At 45.2% G+C, this 22,659-nt stretch overlaps 1 protein-coding gene across 1 annotated transcript in view; it reads right to left on the bottom strand.

Moving 5' to 3' along the window:
• Positions 1-21,766, bottom strand: part of LOC138982725 (matrix metalloproteinase-21-like) — an 81,448-nt gene extending 59,682 nt beyond the window's left edge. Inside the window, exons 1-2 of the mRNA XM_070356048.1 lie at positions 21,590-21,766; positions 7,178-9,668 (exon numbers count right to left, since the gene is read on the bottom strand). Of these exons, the coding sequence (XP_070212149.1) occupies positions 7,178-7,354 (177 nt within the window). The 5' untranslated portion in view covers positions 7,355-9,668; positions 21,590-21,766. The remainder of the gene's footprint in view (positions 1-7,177; positions 9,669-21,589) is intronic.
• Between the last annotated feature and the right edge of the window lie 893 nt (positions 21,767-22,659).

Below are 22,659 nucleotides of genomic sequence, written 5' to 3'. Positions count from 1 at the left end.
TTTTTAATTCTTTTTTTTCTCTCTAAATTTTGGGTTGTTTGAGTCCTGATCGCAGTATAATATCTGGTTCATGGTTTGTTTTTTACCACCCGCAAACCTCCTTTCCCATCCCAATCTGAAGCAGAAAAAGAATAGACAAGCGCTCAGTCTGTTTCCTTTCTACCCCCACCCAGAGAGGCAGGGAGGAAAAAAGCCGTGGCTCAGGTTGCAGGGCCGGGGGGCTAATGATGACGGCCATGTCAAGGTGAGCAGTGTTACGGCTAATCGACTCGACAGGTAGGCACAGGTAGACACCACACGTCTGAGAGAAGCACAAGGCGCGCACAGATAGGCGTAGGAGACGGGAGGTGGGAATCCCCTGTCTTCAGCCAACAGCGGCCAAGCTCCGACAACACAAATAACAAGGGCGAGAAACCTAACAAAAGAGAGAGAGAGAGAGAGAGAGAGAGAGAGAGAGAGAGAGAGAGAGAGAGCCTGAGAGAGAGCCTGAGAGAGAGAGAGCCTGAGAGAGAGACTGAGCCTGAGAGGGAGAGAGAGAGAGAGAGAGAGAGAGAGAGAGAGAGAGAGAGAGAGAGAGAGAGTGAGAGAGAGAGACTGAGCCTGAGAGAGGGAGAGAGAGACAGAGACAGAGACAGACAGACGGACGGACATACAGAGACAGAGACAGAGACACTGAGAGAGACAGAGAGAGAACGAACAAACACACTTTATTTTACAAGGATAAAGGTTTAAGGCACATTGCCTTGTTGTCTAACAACCTGTCCTTAAACCAAAACATAATTAAAGTATTCACTAAAAAAGCATCCACAGGGAACGAATTGATAGATGATAAATGATAAATGAGAGAGAGAGAGAGAGAGAGAGAGAGAGAGAGAGAGAGAGAGAGAGATTGATTGATTGATTGATTGATTGATTGATTAAACTTTATTACAGAAGGATGGAGATTTTAGGCATTGCCTAGTCTTACAATCTGTCCTTGCAAACAAAGACGAGAACAAAACAACACATGAAAAGAGTATATGGACACTACGAGAGAGAGAGAGAGAGAGAGAGAGAGAGAGAGAGAGAGAGAGAGAGAGAGAGAGAGAGAGAGAGCGAGAGAGAGAGAGAGAGAGAGAGAGAGAGCGAGGTACATCCGCCTGTGAGACATGGCATGAAGAAATGTGGCATGATTGGAGAAAATCCTAGTCGAGGGGTATGGGCAAGCTGTGAGATGTTGGCAGCTGGTAGTCTACTCCACCCCCTCCATCCTCCCAACCCCCTCCCTCCCTCCCTCCCAGCTCTCTGTCTGATGTGCGCTAAAGCCTTGGTGACCTTTAGTTGACTACCAGGCGAGCAGGTAGGGAGGGGAAGAAAGGGAGGTGTGAGCTGATGCCGACATAGCGATGGGGAGAACGATGGGCTGATCGGTCGCTGAGTCGTGTGGACTGGGCCAGGTGGCAATGACACAGACAGCAGTGGCTTTGACCCGACGCGGCCTGCCCTTTTCCCACTGTTTCTCCCTCCTCCGCAAGGATACAGTCTCTTGCCGCTGTTATTTCCTTTCTTGTCCGGCCCCTCACCAATTCCGTACCTGACGAATGAAGTAGTGCTGGACATGTGCACAGTCGCAGCCTCACACCAGCTGACTAAAACGACGGTCACACTCACAGATTCTTTTTTCTCTCTCTTTTTACATTTATTCAAGTTTTGACTAAATGTTTTAACGTAGAGGGGGGAATCGAGACGAGGGTCGTGGTGTATGTGCGTGTGTGTGTGTGTGTGTGTGTGTGTGTGTGTGTGTGTCTGTGTGTGTGTGTAGAGCGATTCAGACTAAACTACTGGACCGATCTTTATGAAATTTGACATGAGAGTTCCTGGGTATGAAATCCCCGAACGTTTTTTTCATTTTTTTGATAAATGTCTTTGATGACGTCATATCCGGCTTTTCGTGAAAGTTGAGGCGGCACTGTCACGCCCTCATTTTTCAACCAAATTGGTTGAAATTTTGGTCAAGTAATCTTCGACGAAGCCCGGACTTCGGTATTGCATTTCAGCTTGGTGGCTTAAAAATTAATTAATGACTTTGGTCATTAAAAATCTGAAAATTGTAAAAAAAAATAAAAATTTATAAAACGATCCAAATTTACGTTCATCTTATTCTCCATCATTTTCTGATTCCAAAAACATATAAATATGTTATATTTGGATTAAAAACAAGCTCTGAAAATTAAAAATATAAAAATTATTATCAAAATTAAATTGTCGAAATCAATTTAAAAACACTTTCATCTTATTCCTTGTCGGTTCCTGATTCCAAAAACATATAGATATGATATGTTTGGATTAAAAACACGCTCACAAAGTTAAAACAAAGAGAGGTACAGAAAAGCGTGCTATCCTTCTTAGCGCAACTACTACCCCGCTCTTCTTGTCAATTTCACTGCCTTTGCCATGAGCGGTGGACTGACGATGCTACGAGTATACGGTCTTGCTGAAAAATGGCATTGCGTTCAGTTTCATTCTGTGAGTTCGACAGCTACTTGACTAAATGTTGTATTTACGCCTTACGCGACTTGTTATTATTTAGTTGTTGTTTTTTGGTAGGGGGGGGGGGGGGAGGGCGGGATAAGCGGGGATGAGGTTGTCTGTCCCACTCCCGGCCCGGAGTCTCAGACAAAGCAATCCTTACTCACTGCTACTTTGACTATCAAAGAAAAAGTGCAAAAAGCATGTATGAGACAATCATGTTTCATCACTGCCAGGAAGTGACCCTGAACGTGTGACTGACTGGACAAAAATGGGTAAATTATTTACAGTTTTGGTGTATTATCTATTTATTTTGCCCTCTCTTCTGGTGCCTAAATGATACGGCCATCTCACTGCATGTCCGCATTGGCAGTTGGAACCTTTCGCTGCACATGATGGCCTCTCGCTACACATGATGGCCTCTCGCTACACATGATGGCCTTTCGCTACACATGATGGCCTCTCGCTACACATGATGGCCTTTCACTACACATGATGGCCTTTCACTACACATGATGGCCTCTCGCTACACACATGGCCTCTCGCTACACATGATGGCCTTTCACTACACATGATGGCCTCTCGCTACACATGTTGCCCTTTCACTATACATGATGGCCTCTCGCTACACATGATGGCCTTTCACTACACATGATGGCCTCTCGCTACACATGATGGCCTCTCGCTACACATGATGGCCTTTCACTATACATGATGGCCTTTCACTACACATGATGGCCTTTCACTATACATGATGGCCTCTCGCTACACATGATGGCCTTTCACTACACATGATGGCCTCTCGCTACACATGATGGCCTCTCGCTGCACATGATGGCCTTTCACTACACATGATTGCCTCTCGCTACACATGATGGCCTCTCGCTGCACATGATGGCCTCTCGCTACACATGATGGCCTTTCACTACACATGATGGCCTTTCACTACACATGATGGCCTTTCACTACACATGATGGCCTCTCGCTACACACATGGCCTCTCGCTACACATGATGGCCTTTCACTACACATGATGGCCTTTCACTACACATGATGGCCTCTCGCTACACATTACTACTCCTCCCCTCCTACCGTCGCCGAGGCTATATTCACTGCTGGCTATGTATACCAACTACGATCATCAGTACACCACAGATCATCTATCTTTTTATCTATCGATCTATCGATCTATCGGTCTGTCTGTCTGTCTGTCTGTCTGTCTGTCTGTCTGTCTGTCTGTCTGTCTGTCTATCTATCTATACATATAACATAATATGGAGCTAGCACGTAGTTATCTACTGTTGGATCAAACATAAAACTCTCTGTGCTTTCATTGTCTAACAGAGCGACCATTTTGCTACTCCCCCCCCCCCCCCTTTCTACGTGTGCAGGCGTACCCACCAGGTGAGTTTCATTTAATTTATTTAAAATCAGATAGTCAGAAAAGCCACCCACAAACATTGAGCCTGTTGCGGTTGTTGAATCAAGCCAACACAGTAGTTCCAGTACAAATGCTCTAACCCTTGTTGACCCAGGTGATTCTATTTGTTGTCAGCTCGTCGCTTCTCTGGTTCTAACCGTCCCCTGGCATCAGTCAGTTAGCAGCCCTAATCTGGTGGCTCTGGCTATCAATTCAGGTGTTCGGGCGAGTCAGTTACAGGTGCTACTTACGGTCAAAAGAAAATAACAGTCACCAGGGCCTAAATCTTCCAAATACCATGACAAATCCGAGATATCGGAAATTCTCTATTTAAAGGCACAGGAAGCCTCCCACAGATACTGTCAGGCTTTTACACACAGTACAAACACCCTTCCATTTGAACGCTCACCAAACGGGAACATCCTAGGTGCCCTACGTAAAGAGCGAGCAATTTTCAAAGAATTATTTTTGCGGATTGTGTCAGAGACAATCGGACCGTGGTGCGTTTTGGCGCTAGACCTAACTTTTAAAATCTAAATAATAAATTGACAGCTTGTTACACAAACATTCTTAAATCATAAAAGAATTCTTTTTTCCTCAAGACAAGATCAGTACAATTCGAAGTTTTGAAAAAAGAAAAGCCCGGAAGCAGGGTCAGGCAAGGTCGTGGTTCTCGTAGCAGACGACGGTTTATACCTATCGCCAGTTCCTCTGAACAGTCAAAAGCCAACGCTAGAGTTCTTGTGAACCACAGCCGTTTGTTTCGTGCATAGTCAGAGGTACTTAATAACGTGCTATTGCAGATGAGCTCACAGCGGGTCGCATTCAAATGACTAACTGACGACTGCATTGTGAAAAAGGGAAACTTGTTCACACGGGTTCACGATGGCTCAGGGGTAAGATAAACCACGCAAAAATAAATTCTTTGAAAATTGCTAGCTCTTTACGGAGGGCACCTAGGATGTTCCCGTTTCGTGTGCGTTCAAATGGAAGGGTGTTTGTACTGTGTGTAAAAGCCCGACAGTATCTGTGATGGTTTACGGGAGGCTTACTTTGCCTCTAAAAACAAACACAACTTTAATTTACAAAAATAACTTTAAGCAGACATAAATCTACAAATAAATTGAAGAGCTTTCATAGATCCGTAAAACAAAATTGAATGAGAAGGAAACCAACGTTTAAAGCAACAGCATCGGCAATGCTAAATATTACGCCGCAGCTGTGTCACTACAACGATGCGGTTTGGGCGGTGACGATAAAAGATAAAAGTGTGTGCACTTTTTACCGATTGCAAAGATGATGCAAGAGAGACACAACGAACAGCTGTCTAACACGTTAGGCAACGGTGACAGGGCTTATGGACTATCCACGCAGTCTACTTTACCTACTTGAATCATTGAAGTTACACTTTAGTGTTTTTGATTGGTTGGTTGGTTGGTTTTGTGTTGTTGTTTTTCTTCTTCTTTATTATATTTTCCTTTTTCAAAATGTTTGTACATTGTAATTGTCCCCTAACTCTTCTCATATTGTTTTAAGAGCACGCATATAATCATAGCTGGTTGTGCTCCATCGATTTATATATTAATATACATGTATATATATATATATACTAGATGATTACCCGCTTCGCCGGGTACCGGCTTCGCCGGGAAGAAGTAGAGCCGAATACCAGGCTGCGCACGAAGGAAGGGAGATCTAAAAATAGTAACGTGCAGTGACCTTCTTAAAATAGTAACGTAGTAACGGGAATATGGATTGACGCCACACGAAGGAAGGGAGATCTAAAAATAGTAACGTGCAGTGACCTTCTAAAAATAGTAACGTAGTAACGGGAATATGGATTGACGCCACACGAAGGAAGGGAGATAAACGCGCAAAACAAAACACTGGAGAAGATAAGGAAGAGTTACTAGGAATGGATATATATAGTGGATCAACAGAAAAACCAAAATCGGTTCAGCGCTGCGCGCTGAGAGCACGTGTTGAATATATCTCATCGATGAGGTTGTGTCCGGGGTGTAGCGGAATACGGTCTCCAAATTTGAAAAAGATCGACCGAGAACTTTGGCCGTGCATCGCGAACAGACACACAGACACTAGTCGTATATATATAGATATATATATATATGTATGCGGTATTTTAGTGTGCAAAATATCAGAATAAAATCAAGTCAAAAATTGTTCAGATATTGTATTTTAACAAACGAACACTCACAGCTTCAAAATTTACGCATGTCATGTTTATATTGTCGTCGTTGACAATTTTATCTTATTTTGAAAACGACTTGCGAAAATACCTCCAGCAAATTGCCTGCATATATATAGTATATATACTATAAATCTCGAAATGTTCCCATTACGCCGTTGCTGTAACATCAACGAAGAAATCAAAACTTGACTAAATGTAAAAAAGTACGACTCCAACAAATACGTCATACGAAGAGCCTCCATTTTTTGTTACCGGACAACTGTTCAATAGCATTGATTTTGTTACAAGCTTCCAAAGCCAGGTCTTTCACAAGACGCCTCACAGTGATGTCCATGACACTGGCATTTGGATGTGACGTTTGATGGTTCTGTCTTTCTTTATTTGGTGTTTAACGTCGTTTTCAACCACGAAGGTTATATCGCGACGGGGAAAGGGGGGAAGATGGGATAGAGCCACTTGTTAATTGTTTCTTTTTCACAAAAGCACTAATAAAAAAATTGCTCCAGGGGCTTGCAACATAGTACACTATATGACCTTACTGGGAGAATGCAAGTTTCCAGTACAAAGGACTTAACATAGTTTGATGGTGTGCTACCAGATATATATTTATATATATATATAATAGGAAATCCGAGATCATGTTTTGATAAGATAAACATCTACTCTGTCTTCTTCATCTTTTAGCCTTTTAGCTTGAGCTGCGTACATCGTTGACTGATTATTTGATTGAAACAAAATGTTATTCAAAATACATGACATGAAACTATTGACAGAATTGACAGTATGACTGACTATTTGACTACGGTGATGACAAAAATGAGATTCGTAACGGAGTGGTTAAAAAAAAAGAGACGGTTAAACTGTAGACGGAGAAGAGAGGCAGCGAAATAACAGCACGCTCACAAAGAAACAAGTCACAAAACAAGCAAAACATCACCCAAAAGACCTACCTACTAACCAACAAATACAAAAATGAGGACAAAAATCCTATGGAAGCAATGCTCGAGACTAGAACATGTGTACTCGTCTAGCAGGCTTACCTCAGCGTCGTTCCTGTCCTTAACGACGTTGTCGTTGTGCGCACTGAGGTAGCGGGTCTGGTCCAGGTGGTCCCGCCGCTGGTAGAAGGGCTCGGCCAGCACGACCGTCAGCAGACACACTGCCTGCACCGTGCTCAGCAGTTCACGTACACCGTACTTCACTCCTAGCTTCAACATCGTTGTCTACACGTCAGGCCACTCAATCCAACACACCGACACTGACTCCTGCGAGTCTTCACCAACAACTTGGCGACTGTAAGCTGAGCTCACCGCGGGGTACTGCTGTGAGCAGGACGTCTTCACTGATTCTGATGGGACGCAGCTTTCAAGGTCCGTTCTTTGGTTTAAAGACGAAAGTTTTTTGACAATGCTGACCAGTTCAAAGAAACCTAACGAACTGTTTTATTAAGCTTTTTAAGGGATATTGTCCGCTTTCACAGGGTCCGTACTGTTATGGTCAAAGAAAAATGATCTTGCTGTGACGCACAAAATCTGTAGGTTTGTAGGCGTTTTAATTATATAAGCACTTTTCCTTTTTATTTTTACTTAAATTTGAATCGTTATTTTTGTTCTGTTCTGTCAAAGAACGCTTTCAACGTTCATGCTGCCCTACCCAAATACGTATTATGTGCTAGTTTTGAAGTCAAAGAAGTCGGTTTCAGTTGCTTGCTGTTAAAAGAACAAGTTTTATTGCACACAGACTTACAGAGTACTGAATCTATCCTCGTTGTAGCGACCTCGTTGGTTCACAGATACGGTGCTCCACAATCCACAGAAATATGAGCTTGAAGTTCCAGCCGAAGAATACTCCAGTTGCTGATGTTCCTTTTAACTACGTCCAAGGGAATGTAGTTGACCACTATCACGACGATGAGCAAAGTCTCTGATTTTTACACAATAGCTTTGATGTCAACAGACAGCAAAAGTGTTTTCACTAGTTACACAAATTACAGTTGCATCCGTTATACAAGGTTTGGGAAGAGATGTCATAAACCGAGGAATAATTTTCTTGGATCAAATTTCAACTTTGCTGTTCCGGCGACATGCAACATATGAGTTTTCTGTTAGCTACTGTCGTTCTGCTTACGGTCAGCGACTCAACTGTTACGATCAGTGCTACGACGGAAGTAGCAGCTCGTCGAAGAAAGGCGAGTGAGTTTGAAGTCTGGGTCTCGGTATCTGGCCGAGGTCGAGCTTGACCAGAGAGTGTGTTCTCCACAGTCTATCTGACTGGACACTGAGAGAGGCCGGTGAGCGCTGGAAGCAGGAGGTCAGCCACCCCGAGACAGGGAAAGAGGCTTTTCCTCCCTAGGGCTCACTGTTGCCTCCTCCCCGCTGTCCGGCCGCCGGCGGCAGACACAACTTGAATCAATAAAAGCCTGCGGCGTGTGTGTTCCCCCCGGCGTCCCTCCCGCACGGGACGCTAGCAATCAACAGTTGGTTGCCTTCCAAAGGTAAACTCTTGCCAGAGACCCCGGGCCGCGGGAGCAACTAGTGGCGTTTCATTGCGTGCTCCACTCACTCACTTCGTCTCGGAGGCTTGCAGCAAAACTGAAACACGCACCTCTCTCACGTTTTATTTTCTTTCCCAGCTTTTTAGCGGGGACCAGTGGCAAGTTGTGTGCTGATGCTGATGCGACTGGGCGGCGGGGGGGATGGTGGAGCGTTGGAGGAGATGAGTAGCGAAACTCCGTGGTCGTAGCGGGGGTAAATTGAGGGGCAGACACTGAAGAAGACACAGACGATGTAAAACGGTTCACAATCGATGCTGGCAGCAACACTTTTCTCGCGCTCAGAGCGTCAGTGCTGCAAGTCTTTCCACGTGCGAACCACGCTTTCACTACACAGCGACAAGCTGTGCGTAAAGTAGCAAGGGCTCGCCGGCATTGCCTAGCACCGGCCTGTAGTCCTTATCGTCGCGCTTATCGTCGTGCTTGTCACCAGGACCGGGTTATAGAGGAAAGGCGAGATAAAAGTCTGCCGACGGTTCACACACAATAAACACGAATCGCGGACACAGACACCACGAGGCATAGATCCGCCGATGATACCGGCACGTTCACAACAATGGAACTCCACTAAGTAGTAAGTGAGACGTTCAAGTGAAAAGTTGAACCGCGTCACAAAACTTCCTTCGCCTCACGACTGTAATGGGACGGCGTTGGTGTGGTCGCTGATGGCTATGGCTGGCGGACGATGGCGATGGGAAGTGGTGTAGCAGCCGCAGTAGCAGAGACAAGAAGGAAAGCCGTTGGGTGAGAAGTAGTAGCAGCCACGGGCTTTATACACGCCGCCACGAAGGGGCGGTGCTGGCTTGGGAACCTTGGAGAAAGTATAGCCACGGAGTGGGGAGTAGAAGGGGGACCTCCGGCCCTAGGGGAGGAAGAGGGGGCACGGTCACTCAAGTGTCCACATCGCTCGCACCGCGCGTGGCTCTCGCTCTCTTGTTCCCAGTCACTCACGCTTTCGTCCACGTCTGGCAACGTTGTGCCTGCAACAGAAAACATGTCTGGCCTGCACGGTCTAACAAGAAACAACATCACACGTCACACAATAATGTCTGTTGGTTACACATTATAATTGCGTCATTGTTTGAAACGCCACACCATTAGACCATCGTGACGACTTCCTAATGGAGAAAATATAAAGAAACAACGGGATGTTTGCTTCAGAAATGATACACGCCGATATCAGTACGTTTGAATGGCCAATTAGCTTGCGTAAACCTCACACCAGATTTCGTGATTTATTTTACACCTGAGCCATCGTGAACCCGTGTAATCCACTTTCCTTTTTTTTCTCACAATTTTGTCGTCAGTTTGTGATTTCAATGCGACTCACTGTATCTGCAATATCACGTTATTGTGTACCTCTGAATCTAAAATGCAACAAACGACTGCGAGTCACACAAACTTATCGGCGGCGGTTGGCTTCAAAGAAGCAAGCGCTACGCAGAACATTCGTCTGCTTGGAAAACACGACCTTGCGTGACCTGCTTCCGGGCTCCCTTTTTTTTCAAACTTTCAAAACTTCGTATTGTACTGATCTTGTCTTGATGAACAAAGAATTCTTTTGTGATTTAAGAATGTTTGTGTAACAAGCTGTCAATTGACTATTTAGATTTTAAAAGTTAGTTCTTGCGCCAAAACGAGGAGTCCGATTTGTTTCATTGTAAATCCGTTCTGACTGCACGACATAAATTCTTTGAAAAATGCTTGCTCTTTACGGAGGGCACCTAGGATGTTCAAGCGGTGAGTGTTTAAACGAAAAGGGTGTTTGTACTGTGTGTAAAAGCCTGACAGTGCCTGTGACCAGAAACTGTTGGTTTACGTGAAGCTGAGTGTGCCTTTAAATGACAAAGATAATTCCAAGCCACTTTCTGCTGTAAGGAACATCACTGACACACATCAATATTCCCAATACACACATCTTGGCAAAGCGGCCGATGTCTGGTACCAAACTAGACATACTCTCATGGCCATTCTGTACTGCTGCTCACTACGTATCAGGACAACCCTTACCTCCTGCCTGCTTGTGGCTTTCAAGGTGCACGTGCTGCGACACTGCCACGTTAGCGACCAGGCAAGAGAAACAATGTCGGTCCATAAGATACTGACATACTAGCACAGAGAGAGATGAATCTGACCGATATATATTGCTGTTGAAACCGGACAACCAGAGACACATGCGGATACATGCGTTTGCCGTTTTAAACACTTTCCAATGTATGGCTACATGTGCAGATGACACAAACTTTGGGCTAGTTAGTGTGATGTGTCGCGAAGACCATACATACGTTGTAATGCATTGCTGCCCACACACTACACTACGAGTTTATCTCTAATTACAATGACCCTCTCACTCTACGATTAGCACTAACATGGTAAGTGACGACTTTCGTTGTTCGGCAAGTACTGACAGATACGATCGAACACTTCTTCTCCCCTTGGCGACAATTTGCCGGCACACCGATACTCTCTCTCTCTCTCTCTTCTCCCTCTCTCTCTCTCTCTATCTCTGTCTGTCCCCCCCCCCCCCCTCTCTGTTTGTCTGTCTCTCGTTCTCCCTATATCTCTCGTTTTCAGACACAACATGCACTAAGTCAACCCACAGCGCCATACTACTGATCGTTAAAGGAATATTTTTCCCCACGGACATAAAAATAGCTGTGTTCCCTTATGCCGACCTGTGTACGTCGGAAATGTGGGACAAAGTTAGAAAGAAGTTAAGAAAGAACAAGTCTGACATACATGTATAGCTCACACCAACTCAGTCATACCACCAACCGCTGTGGTATTGCTTGACAGCCCGAACTAACGTTCAGACTCGTCAACCAACGGTACTCACTTTGAAAAGAAACAAAATCATGAGGCTGTACAAACCTCTTGATCTACAACTTGAAAGATTCGACTGGCGCCAGGAGAGCATTATCGTCAGGCAACACAATGCACTGAATATTGCTTACGAGCGAACGGGGAGCGTGAACTTTAGGAAATCGAATAGCAAACTCCGTTACCAGTAGACTTTCTTTTTCTCCCTCCCTTCCTTCTCTTCCACCCCTCCCCTTTTTCTCTCCCCCCCCCCCCCTCTGCGCGCGAGCTTGTGTGTGTGTGTGTGTGCACTATGTGTGTGTGTGTGGGGGGGGGGGGGGAGCTGGTGCGTTGGATTTGCATGAGTGTGCCTCAGGACTTAAAGGTACTGAACTTGTCAAATCCAGGTGCACGGAGCCCCTGGGGCTTTTAGTCATACCTCAGGCAGCTATCCGTTAGAAGAACTACCAAGTTTCATTGACTTGCACCCAAAGAGTCAAGAACTGCGATTTTTTTACGAATTAATTTCGTACTCGGACCCGGCTGGTCTTGGCCTATTTTTGGCTCACGTAAGTGTAGCCTATGCGATGCTAACTTTTGTCTGTCTGTGCGTGCGTGCGTGCGTGCGTGCGTATGTGTGTATGTCTGTGGTAGAAACTTTAACTTTTGAAGACGTCATATTACATTGACGTCACATTATGACGTACGAGGGTTAGACGTCACGCGATGGAATTACTGAAAGTCTCGGTGATTGTTATTTTGAGCGGGCCGAGACTATTTGGCAGTCGTGTCCATGTAAGTAGGCTACATGCAGACAGACAGATCTAGATCTAGTGTCTCGCTTTCTTGCACAGTGTCACCTATGCTCTTTCTGTGTGTGTGTGTGTGTGTGCATGTGTGTGTGTGTGTGTGTGTATGTGTGTGTGCAGTGTGTGTGTGTGTGTGTGTGTGTGTGTGTGTGTGTACTGTGTGTGTGTGTGTGTGACGGAGTGATTGAGTTTGTGTTACTGTTTGTCGATTTCTTACGTGAGCCTTGAAGGCTTCGCCTCTTGTTTTATCTAAATTTAGATCAGGTAGATCACCACATCATGCACAAAAAGACACGTCACTAGCAAACTATGTCAGACGTCATCATGAGTTTGTGTAAAACAAAATGGAGGCCGGAATCACTCAGTTGAATCGAACTCCGACCAAACACCACGTAATAACTAGATTAATTTATGCATTCGCGTGAACAAGAAACTGTCGAGCTTCACAGATGTCGTCGTTGGGTAGTTTTGGGTTTGTTTTACTACCATAGGAGGATTTTTGAACTGTAAATGCACTCAGCTGCAACAAAAACGCAAAACGAAGGCTGTGAGCTGCACTGTGCCTTTAAACTTGTGTGTGCGTGTGTGTGTGTGTGTGTGTGTGTGGGGGGGGCAGTGGGGGGGGGTGGTGTTGGATTTGAATGTGACTGAAAACTTGACTCTTTAACTGGTGTTACATATCAACGCTTTCGTCAGAGTTTTGCCACAAAAAGATCTCTGAGAGTGAGCGCAATGCACGACTGCTGGTGCAGTAATTAGTACTTCACAATAGATCAGGATGTTGGTAACAGCACAGAACATAACAAAAACCTGTCCCATGAACTAGCTGTTGTGACTCCGGTTAACGGCGGGTGTAGTATTTAAGGGCCTAGGGGAGTCAGTTGACAACTTGAATATCGACAGTCTACCTGCTTTTCGATACGGCGAGGGCCACGATATCTCAGCTTGTCTGATCCTGATGAACCCGGACCAAGGGGTAATCCTCAAAACTCATTTCATTCACTTTGTTCACGCTCCTTGCCTCTCTTGACTGGCCCGCCACAAGCCAGGAGACAGAGGGAGACAGAGAGAGAGAGGGGGGGGGGGGGGAGATAGTGGTAGGGCACCGTGGCGTACTGTATTACAGGTGTAGTAAGGTGAGTGGAGTGGAGTGGAATGAAGCCCTGGCCTACCTGTGAGGAGTAAACCTTGCGTACACCTGAACAGTAAACTGAACCTCCTCACAACCCTTACGTGAGACCCTGCTCCGTTACGCGGCTATAGATGTTCAGAGTCTTCAATGCCTGTGTGTCCTACCCTGGGCATGTGGTTTAAATGGTGTACACACACACACGCACATACACACACACACACACACACACACACACACACACACACCTTAATACTGTTGCGTCAGTCGTGGAAGAAACACGCGCGCACGGACAGACAGACAGACAGACACACACACACACACACAGAGTACACACATACACACAGACACACAGAGTGAGAGAGCAGCGCCGCGCTAGAAGCACACAGTGACAGACAGAAAGCCAACAAGACAGCCAGACAAACACGTACACACGGAGGAAGTCTTGAAGCTCAAGAAATCACTACATGTACTAGATTCAAATTGGCAGCATGGGACCGGAGGAAAACGTGTTTGCTTGCAGTCAGTGACGTGACGGGGTCAAACCGCAACGGGAGGGGCCATAGGGTCAGACCATGGGGAAGGCGGTGGGGGAGGGGGTTTGGGGGTGATGTGGAGGCACGTTGACAGTGATGTATGGACAAACTGTTGTGCTTTCTTTTCTTTCTTTATTTGGTGTTTAACGTCGTTTTCAACCACGAATGTTATATCGCGACGGGGAAAGGGGGGAGATGGGATAGAGCCACTTGTCAATTGTTTCTTGTTCACAAAAGCACTAATCAAAAATTTGCTCCAGGGGCTTGCAACGTACTACAATGTATTACCTTACTGGGAGAATGCAAGTTTCCAGTACAAAGGACTTAACATTTCTTACATACTGCTTGACTAAAATCTTTACAAAAATTTACTATAATTATTCTATACAAGAAACACTTAACTAGGGTAAAAAGAGAAACAGAATCCGTTAGTCGCCTCTTACGACATGCTGGGGAGCATCGGGTAAATTCTTCCCCCTAACCCGCGGGGGGTAAACTGTTGTGCAAGTCCCCATCTCCTGATAGGTGTGTGTGTGTGTGTGTGTGTGTGTGTGTGTGTGTGTGTGTGTGTGTGTGTGTGTGTGTGTGTGTCAGTGAGAGAGAGAGAGAGAGAGAGAGAGAGAGAGAGAGAGAGACAGAGAGAGAGAGAAAGAGAGAGACCTTTCTTTTGAAATCAAGCTCAACACACAGTATAGTACAGTATCGTCGAATTACATGCAAGAAAATATTCTTGACTATAATCACGAAGTATCTGATGTACTATACGTTTCAGTAGAAAAGCCTGGATAACATCCCCGACGGTCACATGTCCTTTCACTGTCGTCCTCTGAAGTTCAGTAGGAACTGTTTAATTCTCTTCAATCGTGTGGATGTTTGACCCTGTGTGTGCGACCTACGAAACAAAATACACGCACCAGCCTCACGCTCGTAGCGACAGTTTGTATCTGCTCATTAACACGCTGTCAACTTGGAGTGATGACAATGAGAGGATAATCGAGAACTCTGTCGAGTTTTTGTTGTTGTTTTAATTTACAATATTAGAACCTGTCTATGATGATCCCCCAAGGGACTGACTATTAGTGTTTAACGTCCTCTTAGACCAACTGGTCTATATTGGGACAGGTATTGGTAATACGCTGAAGATAATGGTGTGATACTTTGATTCGAACAAGCCCGCTGTGGCTGTCTTCTTCGACACACCAGCATTGGGTTTGTCTCGTCAAAGTATCGAAATACGATCATGATAATCAGAGACGAGAGATGATGCATGCGTGTCTTCGTGTTTTCCAAGCCCTGAGACTTTCGCTGTGTGCACACGGGGGTGTTCGGACACCGAAGAGAGTCTGCACAAAGTTGACTCCGAGAAATAAATCTCTCGCCGAACGTGGGGATCGAACCCACGCTGATAGCGACCAACTGGCTACAAAGCCAGCGCGCTACCAACTGAGCTACCGCCCCCTCCCAAGGGACCGATCAAAACTGGTCGTTAGAGACAGGTGGTCGCTATGAAAAGATGAATTATATAGAAAAAAAGCTCGTTTGGAATTCTCGGGGGTGGTTATTATGGGCATGTGCTCGCTTTCGAGCGTGCTTCGCAAGGTCAGGTTCGACTGTACACAGTTTTGTTTAATCATAATTAAACTGAACATGAATACGAGCATTTCAAACGACGTTTCAGGCAAGTACTATCGTATGCTGCAGCGCCGGTCATTAATCTCACAGAGTATTTAAACAAGTTGGTAATAACATATAGATGTACTTGCAATTCCTTTTCGCAGACTGTGAAGAAAATAAGCCGCACTTTACTTCACGACTGTGCACGCTATTGACTGCAATTACATATGGCCAAAAGACGTTCAAAATTCCCTTTCCCTGGCGATGCGATGACACAGCGTAATCCAACGCAGCCAGGTAGTTCAACCGTTATATCGAGCCAAGCCGTGCCGGGGTGTGTGCACCTGACATTCATGTCGATTTTACATTTCTCTTTTTTATTTTGTGTCACATATGTCGATAACCTCTGTGTCCAACAACCGCCCCGTCGCAGAAGCCGTTTTCATAAATATCCCCTCGCTGTGTTCGAATGTAGTTTCTTTGTCCAACGTACCAACAAAGTTACCGGCTTTAAATAACTTGCCATATTCACACCGACGAGACAGATCTACACAACGGTTACTCTTTTACGCTGCCCTCCCGTCCACAACTTAGGCAAAGTAATCTGTCAGGTGTAATTACACTCCAGCCGGAACTAAAGACTTCGTAATGAAACGGAGACTGAAACGTTCCTCGTACAAGGGGTCTCCAAGGGTCTCCGGGGACCTTTTTGAGTGTGTACACAACTGGTATTGCTTGATTTTGAAACTGTGGGATGTAGGACTTTAATTGTAACGCTTGCACTCGTTTGGTGCAGGTCTGCTCGCTTGGTGATTGACGAAGCAGCGGATTCAACAGTATTGGCGTTAACCGGCAATTACCGATATTTTGCCGGTTGAAATGAGAAAATACCGGAACAAAATTGGCTGCCGGTATGACCTACCGGTTGATTTTTAGAACTACCGGGGTTTTTTCGCCGGTAAAAAAACAACAACAGTACTCTGAGTTGGACTCTTACTGGTTCCAATGACTCGCCTACCGTTTATTTCTGGACTGTTTGCATTATAAAAGTTTGCGTACCGGTTTGAAAAAATACTAGCGCCATCACTGTTCAAACGCCTTCAACCCCGATCGGCGATGCTTTTGACACATCTTCGATCAAAAATGTTCAGTCGACGACGCTTGCTCTGTTATTGGTCGACTGTGTCCTTCACAAGGATATACGTCAACAAACAGATCGCTCTAAACCTGACATAAAACTCGCATAAGTGTTTTTTGAAGGTTGAACAGGAACACGGCAGGAAACCTCTAACTTCGTTGAAGTGAGCGTACGGAACTATACAAACTTCCCATCATGGTGAGCATGACGTGTTGAGACACACTGTTAACACTGGTTTTATCAATAACAAGAAATTCCTCCGATAGGAAAAACACCCCCGTCAAAGGGAAATAACCAATAACTCCCTAACCGTGTGTTTGACTGGTCCCAATTTTTGTAAGGACCGTCTTCTCAGGAATGTATAGAACCTGTTCACCAAGTTTGGTGACGATCGGTCCGTTCATTCTTGAGATCTACTTGCGAACACAAACAAACACACAAACAAACAAACACACAAACAAACAAACACATCCAGTGAAACCTATACACACCCCTATACCGGGGGTGTAAACACCCCTATACCGGGGGTGTAATAAACTGTGATGGTTGTAGACACTGTGTGTGTCGACTATAACGGCATGTGGATCTGATACCCACAATTCTCTTCAAGGGGTTGACGACAGAACGCTGTTGACAAAAGGACCAGTGCACAGGTATAACAGTGGTACTATAGTGACCAAGACATAGAGTGACCCTGGACACGCTGTTTTCACACGGGTGGGCCTCGTCTTCAAGCTCTACAACCTGACTCAATCAATCATTGACCTTTTCCCCCAGAAGTAGGTCACATACATGTGTGTGCGTGTGTGTGTGCACGCGCGCGTGTGAGTGTGTGTGTGTGTGTGTGTGTGTGTGTGTGTGTGAGTGTGTGTGTGTGTGTGCATGTGTGTGTGTGAGTGTGTGTGTGTGTGTGTGTGCATGTGTGAGTAGGGGGGGGGGGGGGGGCGGGGGGTTTACAATGTTCAACTGCACTATAAAAAAGGTAGACTGACTGTCATAAAAAGCTAGCTAAAGAAAACGGTTATAACTCTCTACACAAGTATGTGTTTTCAACCTCAATGACATAGTTTATAGTTTATAGTTTATAACCTTACAATCTTTATCTCTGAAGGAAAAAGGCGTGTCTGCCCAATAGCATAAAATCTGTATCAAAATCAAACCTCTCTCTGCCCTAGCAGCTCACCTTGGGGTAAAAACTCCAACCTGGGTATGTCTCGTAACACGAAGACTCTGATCGTCCAATGTGAAGGGCAAGGGGGGAGGTGAAACTTTTGTTTTAGGTCTAGAAGCCGGGGCGGGTTATAAATTAGAGATTCAGGAGAGAAAAAAAGGAAGGAAGACAGAGGTTGGGAATGGCATAGAGATCAAGGCGGGTAAGGATGGGGCCCTGAAGTTAAATACGCCAACGGACACATCACGCCACATCACGCCACTCAAATGTGAACCCCCTTATCCCGCTACCCCCCCCCCCCCCCCCCCGAACCACAACAGCACACACTTTTCTGTTCCCCTCCCCCGCCATACATATTAGCGTCATTTGCATGCTGCATCACGGCCGCCCCGACCCCACATCTTGCATGTTTGTTCATTCACACAGAGCGCGGGTCCGTGCGGCGATAAAGCGACCGTCGCCAAGTTGTCCTGCTCAGTCAACAACATGAGAAGAGATAAGTCAGCGTATTACCGGCCGCGCCAACACACGCTGCAAGCTGTAGACACACGTGTGGAAATCCACAAAATACCGTTGCTTCCAGGTATCTCGCTCGTTTATTCTTTCCTCCGTCACCGATTTTTTTTTTATTTGTGCACGGCCGCAGACACACTCATTATCAGCAATGATTTCGCGCTTCTTCACAAACTTTTTTCTTCGCCGTGACGTCACAGCAGTTTACGGCGACAACGTGGGTTCGGATGACGCTTTACCTTTCTAACCTATATCCCCCCCCCCCCCCCCCCCCCAACCTAAACTTGAGCGTCTCATGGCGAAATCTGAGCGCAAAAAAAGCGGTAGCCGATCTCAGGTATTTATTTTCCTCCCAAACATTGTTGCCAAAGGAACAGTCTGCTGTCTATTACTAACCTTCAGGAATAGGAGCCACCGCTTCCCCTTCTATGCATTTCAATTGGTGAACTGAACTGGAGACATGAAAGATGCCAATCAAAGGCAAAAAGTGTCAGTTTCATCACACCGGAACTGAATTATTCAAAGTGGAATGCGGTGACAGTAAATGTACCGATGCTTTTCGATACCTGAATAAGTGAGTGGCTGATTTAGCTTTTAAGGTCTCGGGTAAGCAGAAATAGGTTGTACCTGTTCGTTTGTGTCCTTTCGAAAACTCCCTGGCTTCTCCTCACCAAAGTGTTGCACAGCTTGACTGTAGTTTCTTTGTACTGATAGACACGTTTTTCACTTCACTTATGATCGGGACATATTCAAAAGGCCTGGGAGACTAAGCTGGAATGGACACAGACTAATCCATTTACCGGGTTTCTTCCCTACTCAGAGAAAACACTTGTTGCCGAAACATTTCAGGAAGGACATTTTTCATTCAATTGGTCCGTTACCCATTTATCGTTCCCTCCTGTTATTTTGTTTCTCTGGTGTGGTGGGTTACGACGAATGACATGACCTCCTTTCCGTCAGACAAGCTTCATTTATGATTTCCTTTATCGTGTTACCCCACATAGTTTCCGCGACATAAACAGATTTATCAGGACGATTTCCGCGCTTCCTTTACGATTTCTGCGCACACTGCATAAGTTCAAACAGCAAACGCGAGACAATGATTTTTCATGGCCTTGTTCCTACTAGGCTTGGCCCCATCATATTCATCGACAGACGGTTTACCTGCCTTCTATCAGACAGGTGGGGACGGGGTTAAAGACTGCTCACAGAAGGCCAAGCCGTTTGACTTATCTCCTCCTACCTAATCCCGGGACTGTCATATCAAAGTCGGACAGGAAGCAACAGAGTCATGCAACACACACAAGGTTAAACATGACAGTCGGAGAAACTCCGTAAATGATGTCAGTCCTCACAGCCGGTTGTGGGCGACATGTGAATTTTCGAGCGACTCAAAACATTGACGCGTTTCCTTGAAATACATAACGCGCAGTTACCGTCTAATGAATAATAGTCTGTCTTAATTTGAGGAAGACAAATTTGATTCATTAGTAACACAAACGTGGCCCATTGTCTTTGGTTTTTGATAAAAAGATGAAAGTGGCCGGGAACACCCCTGAAAAACTGTTTGATGCGTATACGGACTATATCCCAGGCGTTTCGATGATATTTCGAACTGAAAGGATCCTCTGCATGCCAACATGCTTCTGCGACAAGCTCTATGGCCCACCTCAAACCGTCGTCACTGTTCAAAGCAACTGCCCCAGATATCCTGACTTCAAAGCCACTACCAACATTGCTATTCGAGCAATACAAGTTTTTGTCTTTTTCTGTTTTTACCAAGTAAATACAAAATCTCCCCTTACACTATGACTAAAGCTGCACTTACTATTAATTGCATGTTCACCATCCTGGAACGCCGAAGAAGAAGAAGCATGTTCACCGCTATGAGTGTGAGAAAAACGAACAAAACTGTTCCCCCGCATAGAAAGAGTTCGGCATTCTAATTCACTGCCACCTTAAATTACCCTTTTTTTTCAACGCAACACTCAATACAAATTCGCGGTGAAAGCTTGGCGTTAAAACAATTTCAAGCGCTGAAGATCCTCCGACTGTTATCTATGTTCATACTAGTGGTATAGATTTATCACTGTAATACTTCTCGGGGTTTTGTCTAGGGGTGTTTAGCAAAACACTGCATACTTGTGACTCATTGTTTACTTGCTGAAAGTGAGTTAAATGCTTTCTGCAAACACGCAACAGTTCACAAGGGACGGCGAGTTGACACACAGCACATAGCCGATTTACGGCCGTCGCACCATGCGTTACAAACTATTATTTTCGCAGCTATGAAAAATGGGTTGAGGAATCGGAATTAGCGTTGATGCACAGTCTCAACACTTCCTCTTCCTCATGTCCTTGTTATAATTTGTGTGGGATGTTTTTGTTCCTTGCGGCGAAGGCAAATGATAAACGACAAAACAGCTAAGTTAACGTTATTACTAAAATATCGGACAGTTATAAAAGCTGAACATACTCAGTCGTGGCAGCAAAAATGACGTTGGGCTCAGTCTTCACGGTCTTCAGTTAAAACGTTTTAAATCGAACAGCCTGAATCTATGGCCACAGGTAGATGTGTGGCAGGGGAGTTATTCCGTCTATAATTATGGACTGCATAAATATGCAGTTTAAATAAGGATGTGCTTTCATTTTTTCCCCACGACGAGAACGTTTTTAAAGAAAGTTCTGTGTGGCTGATGCACGAAAAACCTACCATTCTATTTAATGTACAAACCAAGGAGTCTAATAACACTTTCCGCCACAATCTGCGCTGCTACGGGTAGATGGGAATAGTTTAAAAGCTTTATTTACGACAAAGGAAGCAAATGACTGGATCCGCGAATTTACGAACGCGAGAAATTTAGCATGGTGAAAGGATGATCTCACTGCGTTCATGCTGAATCAGACAACCAAGTCGACTGTAAAACAAAATACGCTACGATGTTACCTAGGTCAGAAAACGATCACAGGTTGACAGCTATCGCTGATGTTTAACTGAAGAGAGAGAGAGAGAGAGAGAGAGAGAGAGAGAGAGAGAGAGAGAGAGAGAGAGAGAGAGAGAGAGAGAGAGAGAGAGAGAAAGAGAGAGAGAGAGAGAGAGAGAGAGAGAGAGAGAGAGAGAGAGAGAGAGAGAGAGAGATTATGTTCGCTGAGGAGTGAAACCGGAAAATAAAGCAGGTGTATTGTACTTACAGTCTTGCGTAGTGTAGTATGGTGTAGTGTCGTTTAGGTAGGCTAACAACAATGCTGATCCATAAACACTGAACGTCACTCAGTGATCTCCACACACTGATGGCTCTAAGTGCGCCCAGGCCCTTTGTATACAGACTTCGGCGCCCGCTCGGAAGTTCACGCGCTCAAAACTGACTGATTCACAGACTTGAAAAGGGGAAAAAGAGACAGGACAGAGGGGGGCTGAGAAGGGGACATTAGACAGGGGGAGGCGAGGGAGGAGGGTATGGGGTTCAGGAGGAATATGGTGGGGGAGGAGGATCGGAGAGAAGAGCGTTGGAGGGGGCGGGGAGGGTGGTAGGAGGTGTCGCCGGCTCAGACGATCTGTTATCCTTGGCATTCGATGTCATTAATCCAACAAATAAGCACACACATTTGTGGGACACATTTCCAGTTTGTGGACCACAAAAATAAGCCCACAAATTTGTGGGACACATTTCCAGTTTGTGGACCACAAAATGAAGGCCAAAACAAAATGTGGGTCACAAAATGTGCGCCATAAAAATAAAGGCAAATAAAAGTAGTCCTTAAATAAAATATGAAGCAAGTTTTTGTGGACCATAAAATTCGATTGATCACTTTCCCGAGAAGTCGGTTTTAAGACACAATAAAACGCTCTTCCTTAGTGGAGTACATGAATAGTATTGATGACGAAAAACATGGCGGCCGTCGTGACTGATATAATTATTATTGAAAACAATCTAATATTTGGCAGTTCAACACGTCCACCAGAGAAATATACCGACAAAGAAGTTGAAACACCGACTGCCCTTCTGAAAGAATTCAATCGGGATGTGAATGATACAGCTGATTTTGGACACGGTCTGCCTTGAATGGGGAGGTTGGCGATGAATCGCACTGCCACTGTTCTACACTACTCTCACTGATTTTCAATCATCGGTTTGGATCAACAAGCAGGTAAGTTATTGTTTTTAAAATCCAAGACATGACCATAGCAAACGTGGCCTTTGTAGAACTGAGCAAGATTCATCTGTTGTGTATGTGTGTGTTACTGAGTAACTGGATGTGAC

Source organism: Littorina saxatilis, linkage group LG12 (genome assembly GCF_037325665.1).
Source record: "Littorina saxatilis isolate snail1 linkage group LG12, US_GU_Lsax_2.0, whole genome shotgun sequence".
Classification (NCBI taxonomy): Eukaryota; Metazoa; Mollusca; class Gastropoda; order Littorinimorpha; family Littorinidae; genus Littorina; species Littorina saxatilis.
This window is presented reverse-complemented; position numbering and strand designations above follow the sequence as displayed.